The following is a 16,529-nucleotide window of genomic DNA, read 5'->3' on the forward strand; positions in this document are numbered from 1 at the left end:
AACAATTGGCATCCATGGAAAAAGGTTTCCACAATGGAAATTGCTTTCACAGTAATGGAGGGAAAAAGAAGAAAGAAAACAACTGCATTGGACTTTTGTCTGTAGTACAATAATATATACAGAGAATTAGAGGCAGTTCACTAAATGATGGACTCAGACATATTATTATTCAAGATATCCCACTTTGGGATTAATCTCGAGGAACAGAACGCATGAATTTTAAAAGTCTGATCTTCAGGCATTTTATTATATTAAATGGGGTTTACATAAATACTATAGGAGCATGTAGTGTCATCACTAATTGTGGAAACATATATATGGAGGTGCTCCGTCAATTGAACATTTTGAGAGGCATTATAATTAGCTATGAGTTTCCTTGATGGAAGCACTAGTTTGCACTACTTTTGCACAAGTACAGCCAATAGAATTTAGGTTCTTGGAACTTTCAGTGTTAGATCGGGTACAAAAGAGACGCGAGACCAGTGTACTTCAAGCTCTTTATTTTATGTTAAGATCTGTACAAGATCTTGGAGCCACAGCAGCCCTTCATATAGGAACTGCTCGCGGCTCGCCGGCCAATGACAGGTCTTTGAATCTCCCGTGATCGGCTCGGCCAATCGCGGTTGATTCTTAGCAGACCAATCACTGCCGTTCAGTAGACCAATCGGATTGCTGTTCGTGCGGACCAATAGGAATTCAGTATTTGGAGTATGTTAATACAGAACAATTTAGGTTCTTGGAACTTTTAGCTTGGAGTCAGCTCATTCACAGAAACATAGACAGGTTCCTCACTGGGTGCCTAGTGATGGTGAAATGTAGTAACATATAAAACCATTATTTTTAATGCTGCCAGCAGAAAAAGTTACACTTTTTAAAAAATTCGATGCAGACTTTCTAAGCCTGACACCTAATAGCCAAAACTATAGTCAAATATATTTGAAAATTGATTTTTGTTTCTGTTAATGAATTTGTAAATTAAAATCACCCCTAGACTGGAGAAACGTATTACTGCTTAATTATTTTGAAAGTAATTCAGCTCTCTCAGTAGACATTATGAAATTGTTGGAAGTTGGGCAAGAACTGGGGAGTATTGTGATTTAACATTAATTTTCAGTCAGGCTTTTAGAAAAAAAAAAGTACACCCGGTAAATTGTGTGTCTACTTGCTTTTAAAATACACATAAACAGGCACTGCTGCTCACCAGATACAGCTCAGTAGGATATGATCTAAAATCAATTGAACTGTTATTGTATCATATGCAAGGATCATAGTAATGAGTAAAATAGTATTCCTGGTTGCAGAATTAAGTGTAATTGATAGAATAAGTCTATGAAGGGCAGAAATACAGTCCGAACCCAAAGTAAAGATAATTAGAAATAAAAACAACAACACAAACCCCACTGAAGCATGGCAGGCCAGAATGATAAATTGCAGACTTTGAAAGGATAATGCAGCACCCACAGTTGGGAGGACGCCAAAACTCAGATAATGCATGCTTTGCTTCCAGCAAGGAGCCGTATGCAAACGCCCCACTTATATCCTGTTCTCCCAGCTGCAACTAATGAAAGGGATCAGGGCCTTCTTCTCTCTCATAAGCCACGTTGCCCCCTTCTCCGTTCCTCCCCGCATGCCCTAGGATGAAGAGGGGATGGCCCTGGGTCTTCCTCTGAATGCCCAGATGGACTGTGCCCTTCTCCCGTTTCTTCCACAGCCACTGGAGCCACACTCCCACTCCGTCAGCTGCTCAATCTCCCCCTCAGAATCAGATTCCAACAGGGGCATGACAGTTTTGTTTGGGAAGTTCTCAAGTACAAATTCCAGTGTCCTTTTTGATTTAAGCCCCACACTGAGCTAATGTCTTATTTGGCTGGGAGGAGAGCAGAGTGAATGGAGTCAAATGTCATATATTGGCAGAAAATCTTCAGTGACCTCTGAAGGGCAGCAAAGATGTTCAGAGAACTCTCACTTCATAGTCATCTTAAGTTTTTGCATCTTGGGCCAGGGAAATTTTGTTTGATACTTGATGTTTTTAAATAATTGTTGCAATGTTGTCCTTTACAGTTGTTCGGGGTTGTTTTCCTTCCCCCCCCCCCCTTTTATTTAATAAAATAGAAAAAATAACTAGGAGAAAGAGAAAAAAAGCAATTCAACAATAGCAAAAATGTAAAGAACTCATAAGTATGAACTTTTAAGGAAAATTTTCAAAAAAAAATATAGGTAGTCCTTGACTTATGACCACAAATGGGCTCAAAATTTTCATTGCTAAGCAAAGCAGTTAAGGGAATTTTGCCTCATTTTATGACCTTTTTTGCCACAGTTGTCACTGCACTTGTGAAGTGAATCATTGGTTATTAAGCAAATTTGGCTTCCCCCATTGACTTTACTTGCCAGAAGCTGGCTGGGAAGGTTACAAATGGTGATCATATGACCCCAGAACAGTGCAATTTTCAGAAATACATGCCAGCTATCAGTCCAAATTTTGATCATGTGACCCTGAGGATGCTTCAACCATTGTGTGAAAACTGGTCCTGTCACTTTTTTCATTGCTGTTGTAACTTCCTGGATCGCTAAATGACTGGTTAAGCCGAGGACTAACGCTAATCATATTTCATGGTAGCCATCCAGTCATACCTTATAAGGAGCATATTAAGTCACCCTGACCCTAAAATATACAGTATGACAAATAGTTTGACTGCAAATAGTGTTTGTTATATAGTTGGCTCAATGCTTATTGAATAAATCTGCTAAGACTTCAATGTGTTTTGCTATGCAATTTATCTGTGGAATATTGTGCAGTGCTTTTATCTAGGACTTCAAACAGATACCAAGCAGTATACTTTGGCTGTATGTGTCTTTAAGCATGCATGCATTCAAGCACATGAACATAGAGTTACCACTATACTATACAGACAGTGCCAAAAAAACTATCAATTCTTCCAAGAATATAATAGGAAACTATTAACAGCAATCAGCAAAAGTTGCAGTGATGTACAAACTACTGGAAAACTTGAAATGATGACATTTTGTTACCCTTACAATATTTTAAATGTTGAACCAAAAGGAATAACAAGAAGTTAAACTGTTTATTGATTGATTTGTTCCACAGTTAGGAGAACCAATTTGTCCTTTGGGGGGACTTGAGAGAAATAACAAGCTATCTTTTCCCATTTCCTTTGTCTTTGTAAAAATCTGCTTCTTGCATTTGTGTGTTTATCATGAAGGTTTATAAAATGAATGGGATAAATGAAATACATACTATATATCTACAGGGAAGAGTTAAATGTTTTTCATAAGGCTTGTTGGACACACAAGTAAACGAGTTTGAATAGTAGAAGCATTTAAGCAGCCTCAAAGATGACATTCTAATATTTATTTTTCCCTTCAATCATGTCTTCGGCACTGCCTGGACAAGTCCCTGCAGTTTTTTTGGCAAGGTTCTTTGGGAGTGATTTGCTGTTGCCTTCCTCCTATGGCTGAGAGGAAGTGACAGCTGGATGATCTTGGGCCAGTCCCTTTTTCTCAGCCCTAGGAAGGAGGCAGCGGCAAACCATTTCTGAAAAAACTTGCCAAGAAAACAAGAGACCTGTCCAATCTCCAAAAATCGGATATGATTAAACAGAAATAAGCAGCCTCAGAGAAGACATTCTAATGATAACTTAAAAGTACTTACAACTTCAGTGTGATTTTATGGAGAAGATGTGAAGTCCTGTGTTTTCCCTGGGTGGCAGCTAGCTCTGCGGAGACCTTGGAAAGTGGCCATTGATGGAATATAACCAGCACTGCAGCTCAAGAAGAGCCATTGAGCTACCTTACAGGTTCCTCAACTACTGTGATCAAACTTTTTAATCTCAGCATTGCTGAGTTCCCTATTGTTCAAAATAGTGTGTGAACATTCAAAATGCTACTTCTTACATTTAAAGAATGTGCATAAACATGTCATAATTTAATAGGGATGGAATTGCTTATTCTGCTAAACTAAAACCAAAGAAATTACTTTGTTTGACTCATTGTGTGTAAAGCCAGATCTTTATTTTAAAACAGTCTCAAACCAGCTACTTTAATTTACTCATATCAATCTTCTAATATTTTAAAATCAGGAATTATTACAATGTAAATTGTAATAATGACAGCTAAAATAAATTGCTGCTGTACTTCACTTTGCTGTTATGCCTAGCTAGATGGTTGAGAAACAATTACAAGAATTCCTTCTTCCAACAGTTGAGCCACTGACTTCTAGTCCTCAACTTACAGCAGTACATTTAATGACCGTTTGAAGTTGCAATGGCATTGAAAAAAAGTGACATGACCATTTTTCACATTTACAACTGTTGCAACATCCCGTGGTTGTGTGATCAAAACTCAGGCACATGGCAACTGATTCATATTTATGACAGTTGCAATGCCTTGGGGTCATGTGATCATCTTATGCGACCTTCTAACAAACAACTCAATGAGGAAGCCAGATTCACTTAACAATCACGTCACTAAGTTAACAACTGCAGAGTCCCTTAACAACTGTGGTGAGCAAGATCATAAAATGGGGCAAAATTAACTGTCTCACTTAGCAACAGAAATTTTGGATTCAATGGTGGTCTTAAGCAAAGGACTACCTGTATGTTGCATGGTCCAATATTGTTTACATGTAAAAATGAGCATGATGTGATTCGTGAATTTAAGATTTTCAATGTTGAAATTGTCCTCGGGTTAGCAGACATGGGAAAACTGAGCTGTGTGGGCAGGGAAAAAATAGGAAGTACTTTTATAAATGCTTGGAAACCTTTTGTAGGCTGCTGAAAATGGAAAAAGGTAAAAATATGTTGAAAAAGGATTGAATAAGAGGCTGAAGGGATTATTATAACGTTAAGGCAGGAGAGGGGGTAATGTAAAACTGGATAGACTGATTTTGAAGATCAATTCAGCCCCTCATCCACTATAATTCAGCTTTCAGAGCAATACAGGTGAAACTCAAAAAATTAGAAAATCGTGCAAAAGTCCATTGATTTCAGTAATGCAACTTAAAAGGTGAAACTAATATTTGAGAAAGACTCATTACATGCAAAGCAAGATAGTTCAAGCTGTGATTTGTCATAAATGAGATGATTATGGCTTACACCTGATGAAAACCCCAAATCCACAATCTCAGAAAATTAGAATATTGTGAAAAGGTTCAATATTCTAGGCTCAAAGTGTCCCACTCTAATCAGCTAATGAAGCCATAACACCTGCAAAGGGTTCCTGAGCCTTTAAATGGTCTCTCAGTCAGGTTCAGTACGAATCACAATCATGGGAAAGACTGCTGACCTGACAGTTGTGCAGAAAACCATCATTGACACCCTCCATAAGGAGGGAAAGCCTCAAAAGGTAATTGCAAATGAAGTTGGATGTTCCCAAAGTGCTGTATCCAAGCACATGAATAGAAAGTTATGTGGAAGGGAAAAGTGTGGAAGAAAAAGGTGCCCAAGCAGCAGGGATGACCGCAGCCTGGAGAGGATTGTCAGGAAAAGGCCATTCAAAAGTGTTGGGGACTTTCACAAGGAGTGGACCGAGGCTGGAGTCAGTGCATCAAGAGCCACCACACACAGACGGATCCTGGACATGGGCTTCAAATGTCGTATTCCTCTTGTCAAGCCGCTCCTGAACAACAAACAATGTCAGAAGCGTCTTACCTGGGCTAAAGAAAAACAGGTCTGTTGCTCAGTGGTCCAAAGTCCTCTTTTCTGGTGAGAGCAACTTTTGCATCTCATTTGGAAACCAAGGACCCAGAGTCTGGGGGAAGAATGGAGAGGCACACACTGCAATATGCTTGAAGTCCAGTGTGAGGTTTCCACAGTCTGTGTTGATTTGGGGAGCCATGTCATCTGCTGGTGCTGGTCCACTGTGCTTCATTAAGTCCAGGGTCAATGCAGCCATCTACCAGGAGATTTTGGAGCACTTCATGCTTCCTTCCGCAGACGAGCTTTATGGGGATGCTGACTTCATTTTCCAGCAGGAAAATGCTGCCCAAAGCACCAAAACCTGGTTCAATGACCTTGGGATTACTGTGCTTGATTGGCCAGCAAACTCGCCTGACCTGAACCCCATAGAGAATCTATGGGGCATTGCCAAGAGAAAGATGAGAGACATGAGACCGAACAATGCAGAAGAGCTGAAGGCCGCTATTGAAGCATCCTGGTCTTCCATAACACCTCAGCTGTGCCACAGGCTGATAGCTTCCATGCCACGCCGCATTGAGGCAGTAATTGCTGCAAAAGGGGCCCAAACCAAGTACTGAGTCCATATGCATGCTTACACTTTTCAGAGGTCCAATGTTGTTCTATGTACAATCCTTGTTTTATTGATTGCATGTAATATTCTAATTTTCTGAGATTGTGGATTTGGGGTTTTCATAAGCTGTAAGCCATCATCATCACAATTATGACAAATCACAGCTTGAACTATCTTGCTTTGCATGTAATGAGTCTATCTCATATATTAATTTCACCTTTTAAGTTGCATTACTGAAATAAACTTTTGCACGATATTCTAATTTTTTTGAGTTTCACCTGTATTTCAAACTTGCTAGTTGACAGCCTCTCAACTATTGTGAATTATGTTATTTTTAATATGTTTTTTTTTAAATGAGAGCTATTTAATTTACATGCGTATTGGAAAAGTTTCTTGGACACAACTGAGTAAAAATGAATCAAGTTTAGTTGCAGTACTGAAGGACTTCAAATATCCAAAAGACTTTGGTACTCACTAGTAGTCTTGTAAATGGTCTCATAACTTTCAAGTACATTTGTAACAGGCACTGGTACAATAACAAAGTTAAAAGTAGTGTAATAATGCAGAAACTACAGGTATAATAGTTTGTCTTATAATACACTATTAAACATAACTCAATTTTGCTTTCTACTTCTAAAATCACTAGAAATTCACACTTTTTTTTTCAGTTTGTTCGTGCCACTGAGGCTTCTTCTGAGAAAATGCTAAGGGCAAAGAGTCCTCTTTTCTCAAGAAAAAGCCCCTTTCAGCTTTGGCAAACATTTAATGTTCAGCAGAGAGAAAAAGATTACTAATAGAATCTAAAAATGTAAATATGTTCAGTCAGCTTAGAACAGTGGTTCCCAACCTTTTTTTCGCCCCGCACCCCTAAAGAAATTTCACTCGAACCTCGCACCGCCTGAAATAAATAATAAATAAAAATGCCAACATATAGCCAATATCCTATTATTTACCTGGACTTTTCTCGCGCCCCCTGGAATATCGTCTCGCACCCCCAGGTTGGGAACCCCTGGCTTAGAAGATAGGCTTTGTAGAGACTGAGGTGCCTTGTACAGCTGCTACCATCATATTACCAGGCAAGAATAATTTAAAATTATGTGTCAAAATGGCAAGTAAGCCATGGAGTAACAGTAAAAAAAGAATCAAAGGCAGGAGCAATGGTTCAGTAAAATATCAGCCTTTTGTGAAAGCACAATATATAATGGAGTCCCAACTTTAATTATGCTTCATGAAAGATTTCACTTCTACGTTGATCAAGTTGCAAACAGTCATGATTATGAAGAGCTGTTGGTTTGCTCATAGGAAGGGCCGCCATCCACTAGACATGGAGAAGACGGTTCTCTCAAGACTTCCATAGAGCTGGCTGTAAAATCGAGACTTTGGGAGGAAAGCTTCCTGTATCCCTCAGTGGAATTGACCGCAACTAATGCTTTGCAGGAAGCACTACTGCTGTCATTAGACATAGCGTTCACGTCCCTTATAATGATCTCCTGCTGGGATTCAAATGTTAATGGAACAAAGCCTTCACCGTCTGCTGTAAGAACAATCCAGGACAAATCTGTAAAAGACAAAAGAGACACAAACAATATTTTAAGGAATTCCAAAGAGGAGCAGTGACTGTTGGCATTTGCATTTGCAAGATGCCTGAGCAGTTAATGGGCTTCCTTGCTTACCTCTCTACAAAGGCCAGTTTAATAATGTTAGACCAAGCAGCTAGGGTACAACATAGGCTGGACACAAGGTTGGTTTCTCCTGTGATTTTTAGATTTGCTTTTGCTTACAGAGAAAATTGTTAACAATGTGTCTTGAGAAAGAAAAAAAACTTTTGAATACAGAATTTATATGACTTACAGCCATTTGTTTAGTGACCAAAGTTACAATAGCCACTGAAAAATGATTTATGTCATTTTTCACATAACCATTGCAGCATCCCCATAGTCATGTGAACAAAATCCAGACGCTTGGCAACTGACTCCTATTTATGATGGCTGCAGTGTCTTGGGGTCATGTGACTACCTTTTCCGGCTTTCTGACAAGCAAAATCAATGGAGAAGCCAGTTTCACTTCATAATGGTGTTATTAACTTAACAGCAGTGATTCACTTAACAATTGTGGCAAGAAAGGTCATAAAATGAGGCAGAACTCACTTAACAAATGTCTCACTTACAAAGAAAAATGCTGGGCCCGATTGTGGTCTTAAGTCGAGGCCTACCTGTAATAGGCTATTTTTAAATTAGATTCTATCTATTCAGGATTTTTTTTTTCTGGCTGGAAATAATCAAGTCAAGCTAAATTCCTGTATTCTTGGCCTATCAAGTTCACAGAAACCAAGGGGTGCTATTACAGGGTTTAAACCAGGGGTGTCCAACCTTGGCAACTTTAAGACTTGTGGACTTCAACTCCCAGAATTCCTCAGCCAGCAAAGCTGGCTGAGGAATTCTGGGAGTTGAAGTCCACAAGTCTTAAAGTTGCCAAGGTTGGACACCCCTGGTTTAAACTGTACTCTTAAAATTAATGGGGTTGTGTATAAGCTGGCAGGAGGCAGGCATAAAGGTCCAAATGTACTCTCAAGGAGGGAAACAGCATAAGAGAAAGTCCTCTCAACAACTGAAGAAGTCACTATTGAACAATCTGCTCTGAGCAATCCCGCTGTAACATATATGAAGAGAACCTAGTTTTTCTGCCATGGCTGACACATATATTTTCCTACATAAAATTATGCCTCAAATGTTCATGAACGTTCCTGTTTATTAATCAAATGTCCACCAAAGGTAACATACACAACTGGATAGGAAGAGGTGCTAAACCCTGGAGCTGCCAGAGCTCCGCTTTCTGTGAGGAGTTTCTTTCATTGGTTATGTAAAGCTGCGTTGCAAGTGACATCATGAGAAGATTGCTATCATGTGAACCTTTAATCTTTCTGCTTAGTGTCTTATTTGAACTAGTCAGATAAGGCCAACACTAAGATAGGTTTTCAAAATATCTCTATAGGCACAAGCAAACAAGCCTACATATGTAACATAATATTTAAGCTGATATATCAGACTGAAAATTACAACCCAAATGAGTCCAGGTCATGTGTAAAATTATAACTGTTAATTATAAACTGTAATTAACAAAGCATCAAATGACTGAGAACTATTAGCTGTTGCTGAATTAGATCCAGTTTATTGCTTTTATTTAGATGTGCAGACCTATGTGTTTGCAAAAAATTACAGCCATAGTTCAAGAGATGTGAAAAGAATACATGTCTCAATCACTAAGTATAAAGTAATAGTAAAAGTTTGTGAGAATAATTTAGACCACTAAATAAAGGATTTGCTCATGTATATGATAGCATCTAAGCACTTTGAATAGTATATCGATTTATAAACTGTGTACAGTATTCCAAGTATGTTTTACCATAAGACCAAACTAAACCTTCAGCAAGACACAAGGACTTCTTCCCATAGTCATGATTGATAATGCATCCAGCCCTATTTAAGTTTCTCCTAATTATTTTCTCTAAATTATTTTCCACCTATCTCCACTCATTAGTTCAAGTCTCTCTCTCTAGAAGAACCAAAATGAGTTTGTTCCATCTTGCCCCTGGAACCCAATCTCAATTGAAGGCCACTGATTGTTTTTTTCCTCAGGTTAAACATTCCTAATTCTTTTGACTATTCTGAATATGAAGCTATTCTACATATTTCCAGACTCTTCACCATTCTGGCTAGCCTCTTCTAGATTTGCTAATTTTGTTCATGTCCATAAACTATAGGGCCTATGCATGGTTACAGTATTCAAATATAGCTTACTAGCACAGAGTGGAACTACTACTTCTTGTGACTTGAAGTATACTGAGATATTATTAGTTTCTAACAGAGACAGAGTTATGTACTCCAGCCCTACCCCTTCTATTTTGGCCTCTCCACATTTTTATAGAACAACCGTTGTGAAACTGTTTCTTCATTTAGTTATAGTCAAACATGATTACATTCCTCTTTCAAACTTTCAGTAATAAAGAGATGTTATGAATGCAGCCATTTTTATAGTTATGATTTGAAGAGAACTGGTGATGCCTGAAGAGAACTGAGTACAATCAGTGAAAAATTTTCACTGTAAAAAATGTAACTATTTGGAAATGCCATTTATATATAAAAAGGAACAAATATTTTTGTACTGGCAAATGGGCTTGTTATTAGTGTTCCCAAAGTTACCTTTCATACTTACTGTGCTGCATTTCAACTACACCCACATTGAAAATCTTCTGAATTATGCTCAGACGGAGTTTCCCATCACAGAGGATAACAGCATGCTGTTCAGAAGTAATAGATCCTGAAGACTCCTTCTGTTAATTTAAGAATTATTATTATTATTTTAGGCATAGTGATTCATAACAGCTAATCCCATGCTCGCAAACTCAGTTTTCAAAGTGTGGAAATAGATGCCATTCAGATGCCATTTTGTTACTTAGTGCCATGTTTTATGCCCACTGGTAAGAGCTACAGAGATACTACTAGGATTGACTTTGCATAATTTTCACCTTGAATATTGTAGTACTTTGGACCTATTCAGATCAATGGCTAGAGCAAAGGATGTCACAAATAAATCCAGTTCAATGTTTGTTTTCTCTGTCTCTATAGGTAAAAGGTACTATCAATTATGTCAGATAGTCACTATTATTTATGAAATAATGCATGTAATTTTGATACGTGCAAGACAATACTTATTGATACAACACATAAACATACACACACACACACACTTATTCATGGTCCTTTCTCCAGCCCACTTCAGGAGATATGTTCACAATTCCCACAGAAGGAAAATTAGGCTAAGAGAAGACAGCTGCCTTAGGATCATCCAAAAATTCTTGAGACTTAATGGAGATTTGAACCACAGTTTTTCTTGTCTTAATTAAGTGCGCCTCTAGCCAATTACTGGCTCTCAGATGGCATTTCTGTAATATTTTCAACCTCTTGAAAATGACTTTTTAGATTGCATTGGGCCCCAATCATGCCGATGCCTCCAAATGAACCCAAACCTTCCTTCTCCTGTCTTTAAAAATAGCTTTACATAACTAGGTTTTGGCAAACGGTTCGTTGCTCTTCAGAAATTTTACAGCAAGAGTCTCAAGGAAGGAATTAATATTACTAGTTTTTTAAGTACAGCTGGCTATATTAAAATTGTGACAGCATACTCTTTTTGGATTGAAAGTTACCTGGCAAATTACGTTAACAAAAGAAGGTTCACAAGATGGTGGATACTGCGGAACAAATTTTTTTCCTGATCTTAGAAGTTCAGTTATCTCAAAAAGTTGATGCTGAAGTTCTGTAAAGCTGTAGCACAGCTCTTCTAGATTTTTAGAGACACAATTAGCTTCTTTTTCACTTTGCAGTAAGTTCCTTTTTACTTCATGAGAATTCTGCATTTGTTTGTCATATGAATTAGAGGATTCATGAGATCCACCTCCTGGTGTGCTTGAAACTGGTATATTAAGTGATCCTGAAGAGTTTTCAAGCTGTTGAAGAACAAAGGAATGAGTTATTGGCTCAACGTCCAAAGTTCTCAAATCTTGAGGAAAATCCTTGGACCTCTTTTTCTCAGCAGAATCCACAATGCTCGTTGGCAGACATTGCTCATCAGCAATTTCTTCTATCAGTTTTTTCTTCCCAGAGGATGGCATGCTCATGCAGTCTGGGAGCATCAATCCTTCCCTCAGAAAGTGAGCCTCGGAAGAATGCCTTTCAACACACTCTCTTTTCACTGGTATGTTCCTAAAGCAAACCTGAGTAGGCCCCAAAAGTGCCGAAGGGCCTTCTCTAGTGGCGATCTTTTTGACTAGCAAGCGGAGGATGTACTTATCAGAGCGTGAAGAGGGAAGAAAAGCAGGATCCATTAATTTTTGTTTTCCAACCAGGATCAGTAATAGTTTCTCTGTTAAGAAACATAATCCCTTTGGCCTCTCATTCTTCTCCAATTGAATTTGCTGAATGTTAGGCAGGAGTGATGAAGATAAGGAATAAGTCAAAATTATATTACAAGTATTGGAGGCAACTACTACAGTCTGTGTTTTAGAGTCAAAAGCCAGGATATCCGGAACCAGGACACCCGGAATGCTGACTTTTTTACTAGAGGTCGCTTTTTTTTCAAACGTCACCAAAATCAAATGTGACGCATCGTGACCACTTCCAGTGAGGTAATCCTTGGATCTTAGATTAATGAGGGGACTTTTTTCAGGTAGCTGTTTGCTCAAAGGCAGATGAGTCAAATCCACTGGGGATGATGCAAGCATTTCCTGGTCCGTTACTTTTTTCCCATCTTCTACAGAGGCATCACCATCACATTCTAATGGGTTACTTTGAGAAGGAATCGCATTTCCAATAATCCCACTTGGGATTTCAAAGGAAACGCCAGCATTTAAGCTGCAGATCTTATCTAGTGGCAGTTCAGTAGCAACTGCCACTTGTGTGCTCATAGTTGGTTCAATTGCACAAACATAGCCCCCTACATCAAATATTGGACAAAAGGAGCAAGCATTTAAAGTTTTCTGATCATCATCCCACATGTAGGAATGGAGCGTGCTACCTATCCCAATCACCAAACGTTTGCCTTCCTCAGTCCAACAAGCACAATGAATGATACCGGTACCTTTGATATCGGCTTTAATTCTGGAGTTATTGAGTCGCACTGAATGGAGCACAGAGGTTTCTCGTGTAGTGAGCACCGCCAAGATTTCTTTCTGGGGATGCCACACACAACCCTGAGGAAGTATAGGAAACAGCTCGCTGATTTCACTGATTTGATAAACCATCAGCTTGTTCTGTTCTGAAACACTGTAACAGAGTTGCCACATTGTAATGTGTCTTTTATGCTGAATAGCAAGAAGTGCAGGAGCATCTGGTGCACAAAATGGACCCCAGTAGAGCCCATGAACGTGTTCAAATTGACCCACAACATTTGAGTTGCCAAAGTTAGGTTCTCCATTATGTTGGTATAAAGAAGTCAGTATCACTTGCTTTCCGTCTGTCCAAGCAATCCCATGCACAGGATGGATGGCCTGGTGTAAGGCATTAAGGCCAGTTCTCAAGAGCTTCCCTTTCCCCAGCTCCATGTTTAAGTTTTCATAGAATACATCTGAAAAGAAAAGAAATACTGTTTTAATTCCATCATTACTAGCTAATTTCCCATGCCGGTAAGTGAAGGCAAACTATTACAGTTTTATAACTGTCCAGTACTGTTTCATTATTCTGTTGTAGCTTTTGTTGCGCTTCTTTTAATTGATACACAGGGACTCAACCTGACTTAGGTTCTCAATGTCCTACGTAAATGAATTATTTCAAGTGAATTTGACAACCACAGGAAAAAAAAACCAGATCATCAGTTCTCCACCACATATAAAGATATACCTTATAAGAAATACAGGAAAAAGCAACAATGGATATCTGAATTCAGCTTCCCAATCTTCTGGAGCCATATGCTGTGACATTTTGGTGTATTGGAAAAAGAATGGCTGAAAATGATCAGCCTGTTTTTGACTTATGGGATATTGTAAGGGTGATGTGAGAACAAGAGGCCTAGCAAAAGGAGTCTAATCCCATTGTCACCCTGAAATCACCCCCATAATAAAACCAGTTGGGCCACAATCACACTGCAGAAATCTATTTTGCTACTGAATTCTAGAGAAGCATTTTCTGGATACTGAAAGCATAAAGGGGATCCCCTATCTGGCCCACAATTGATATTTATGTTCTAATCAATTATGAGGAATATTTCCATTTTTAATTTAACCCAAAGAGTTTGTTCATTCAGGAACAGGAAAATGTGAACCTTCAGATATTGGTGAAGGGCAACTTTCAGCAGCTGCAGTCGGTTTGGGTCATGCTGAGGTATTTTTACAGTTTAGCATCTGGACAGCAAAATGTTCCCTCTCCTTGTTTAAAAATGAACTGGGTGACCATGACACATATGCGGCTATTTTGTATCAAATTGTGACTACAAATAGTCCTTGACTTACAACCATAACTGAGCCCCAAATTTCTCTTGCTGAAACATTTGTTAAGTGAGTTTTGCCCCATTTGATGACCTGTCTTGCCACAGTTGTTAAGTGAATCACTGCAGTTATTAATAACAGTTGTTAAGTGAAATTGGCTTTGGGTTGACTCCTTGCCAGAAAGTCACAAAAACTGATCACGTGACCCCAGGACACTGCAACTGTCACAAATATGAATCAATTGTCAAGCGTCTGAATTTTGATCACCCGACCTTGGGGATGTGACAACGGTTGTAAATTTGAAAAAAACCAATCATAAGTCACTTTTTTCAGTGTCGCTGTAACTTTCAACGGTTAACTATGTAAATGAATTGTAAGTCAAGGACTAGTTGTATCCAATTTAATCAAGAGTTATTTCCCAATGGGAAAAATCCCTTCTTACATCACCCCTTCCACATTTCAAGAATGGGATAAATTCCAGAGCAGATCTCAGAATTACCCTGAGTTGCAATGGCAAAGCCAAGCCGTGGAAATATTCAGACATCAAGCTGAATATAGTCTATCGTTTGCAAGGTTAGATCTTTCAAGATGGGGCCACTTTATTTTTCCCCCACCAGGATTGCAATTTGGAAGTGGCTCTCCTTGACCACTACCTGGGAGTCACCCCTCACTCCCTATTTCAACCTTTTAAAAACCCGGGTCCCCAGAGCTTGTCGGGATAAAGACTTCACGTTAGGAAACCGGCGTTAACTAGTGGCTGGGGCAGATGGGAACTGTAGTCCAGTCAGAAACCTAAAGACCGGCTAAGTCGAAAGAAAAGAGACCGGACAAGCCGGGTTTCGGGGTTTTTAGAGAGCCATTTCTCATTGCGTTTGCCACCCTTGAGCCTTTTTTATTTTTGATTCTCCCCACGGGCAGCGCCTCGGCTTCTTTTGCTGAGCCTCCTCCCGGTTCTGACCGCCCCTCCTTTGGATCCAACGCCGCCTCCGCTCGTGTTCGTGCCCTTGTGGCTCCATCCCCACATCCATTTACCTCCTTTAAACACACCGCGATCCGTCTGACCGTCTGTGTAACGACATCGCCCTCTTTTCACGCCCACTCGGTGCTCCGTTTACTGCCGGAATCCCAGCCTTTCGCTCTTGGAGAGGAGGAATTGCCGGGCAGGACCACATGGACTTACCCCTCTTGCCACAAGGGACGCTGCAGGCGGAGGCTTTCCGAAAAGGTTCAAAAGGGAGGCCAGATCCAAAGCCTATACAGGACTAGAGGCACGCACCCACTTGCCGGCCTACGATGTGGCGTCACCGGAGCTCTATTTCTTTATTGGTCCGTGTGTGATCTAACAAACGCCCCCCTTTGCGACAGAAACGCAACTCGGGGAAACTTCACGCTCCGGCGACGCTTCCCGTCATGGTGTTTGGTGGTGGTGGTGGTCAAACAAACACACACACACCCGTCCTTGGAGGGGGAAAAAAATGCCGGGAACGTTGGGTTGCTTTTTGGAGCCTAAGCGGCTGCTACAATGCGAGACTCCCTTTTTCGGAAGAGGGGCTCGAGAGGCCTAGGCCGCCTTTCTACAGTTTTGCGTTCCTGTGGCTCAGGCCACAAAGTCAGAAGTCATAAAAGCTTCAGGGTCTTTTAAGCATCGCAAATGGGTGGTGGTTCAGAAGGGCAGATGGCTCCCTTTTATTGTTTTCTTTGGTTTATTGTCGTTGATCTTGTTTCCTTCCTTCAATACTACAAGCAATAGGTTGTTATTGTACTGTTCTGTGTAACGGCAAATTTCAAAAATAGGGAAAGCTAGACTGTTATTAACAGCGTATGTATCGTAACATTTAGGGGTTGTCAGTGTGTCAAGAGTTTGAAAATGTTTACAATTTTTGGCAAAATTATTGCAGGGACTCCAAGATTTAAGAAACACTTTATTTTTTGTGATAAGGTACAACAGAGGCAACTATTTTGTGTTATAAATGCTCATTTAGCTAACTAAGCTCAGTTATAATTTGAAGTCAGCTTTATTTTTTCCCCTTCAAAACCAATTTAATGCCATTTATCCCTCAGCTTGCTACAACTGTGCTTAAGTTTGTGAACTGTTGAATGTTCAATATTTCATAATTATGATGTAAAACATGATAGGTCCTCCACTCAAGTCCAAAATTAATGAGAACCTAATTATATAAATGAATTAGAAACATCATACATGCATTGATTTACTATTTTGAGAAGATAGATGATCCAAAGGTACCGGAATATATTTGTCTGGGACAAAACTATGTTAATCTTTGCTTTT

The 16,529-nt window shown here is 39.5% G+C and overlaps 1 protein-coding gene and 1 long non-coding RNA gene across 4 annotated transcripts; one reads left to right on the forward strand and one right to left on the reverse strand.

The window, feature by feature from the left end:
- The first annotated feature begins 6,976 nt into the window (after positions 1 to 6,976).
- Positions 6,977 to 7,411, forward strand: LOC148133028 (uncharacterized). The gene is made up of 2 exons (XR_015745972.1): positions 6,977 to 7,102; positions 7,290 to 7,411. It is a non-coding gene; the product is annotated as an uncharacterized LOC148133028 (long non-coding RNA).
- A 9-nt stretch (positions 7,412 to 7,420) lies between these two features.
- LOC113417248 (WD repeat and coiled-coil-containing protein-like) lies at positions 7,421 to 15,531 on the reverse strand. 3 transcript variants are annotated; one of them, XM_087947409.1, is made up of 4 exons: positions 15,272 to 15,531; positions 11,468 to 13,383; positions 10,477 to 10,594; positions 7,421 to 7,822 (listed from the first exon to the last, which is right to left on the reverse strand). In XM_087947409.1, the coding sequence occupies exons 2-4, from the start codon at positions 13,358 to 13,360 to the stop codon at positions 7,539 to 7,541; spliced, it is 2,295 nt and encodes a 764-aa protein (XP_087803535.1). In that variant the 5' UTR covers positions 13,361 to 13,383; positions 15,272 to 15,531; the 3' UTR covers positions 7,421 to 7,538. The 3 variants fall into 3 exon arrangements, with proteins under 3 accessions (XP_087803535.1, XP_087803543.1, XP_087803548.1); XM_087947417.1 differs by having other exon boundaries at positions 15,420 to 15,521; XM_087947422.1 differs by having other exon boundaries at positions 7,655 to 7,822; positions 10,464 to 10,594; positions 15,272 to 15,431.
- Between the last annotated feature and the right edge of the window lie 998 nt (positions 15,532 to 16,529).

The sequence above is a fragment of the Notechis scutatus genome, chromosome 1, assembly GCF_049901735.1.
Source record: "Notechis scutatus isolate UNSWTSFEM ecotype Mainland chromosome 1, rNotScu1.2, whole genome shotgun sequence".
NCBI classification, from domain to species: domain Eukaryota; kingdom Metazoa; phylum Chordata; class Lepidosauria; order Squamata; family Elapidae; genus Notechis; species Notechis scutatus.

What these genes read in the sequence shown, in the direction of transcription:
- LOC113417248 (XM_087947409.1), bottom strand. Translation starts at nt 13,360, where the DNA reads ATGGAGCTGGGGAAAGGGAAGCTCTTGAGAACTGGCCTTAATGCCTTA. An exon ending in TTGTTAACGTAATTTGCCAG is followed by an intron (nt 10,595 to 11,467) that starts GTAACTTTCAAT and finishes TTAAATTAACAG; the next exon opens with AAGGAGTCTTCAGGATCTAT. An exon ending in TGTAGTTGAAATGCAGCACA is followed by an intron (nt 7,823 to 10,476) that starts GTAAGTATGAAA and finishes TGTCTTTTACAG; the next exon opens with ATTTGTCCTGGATTGTTCTT.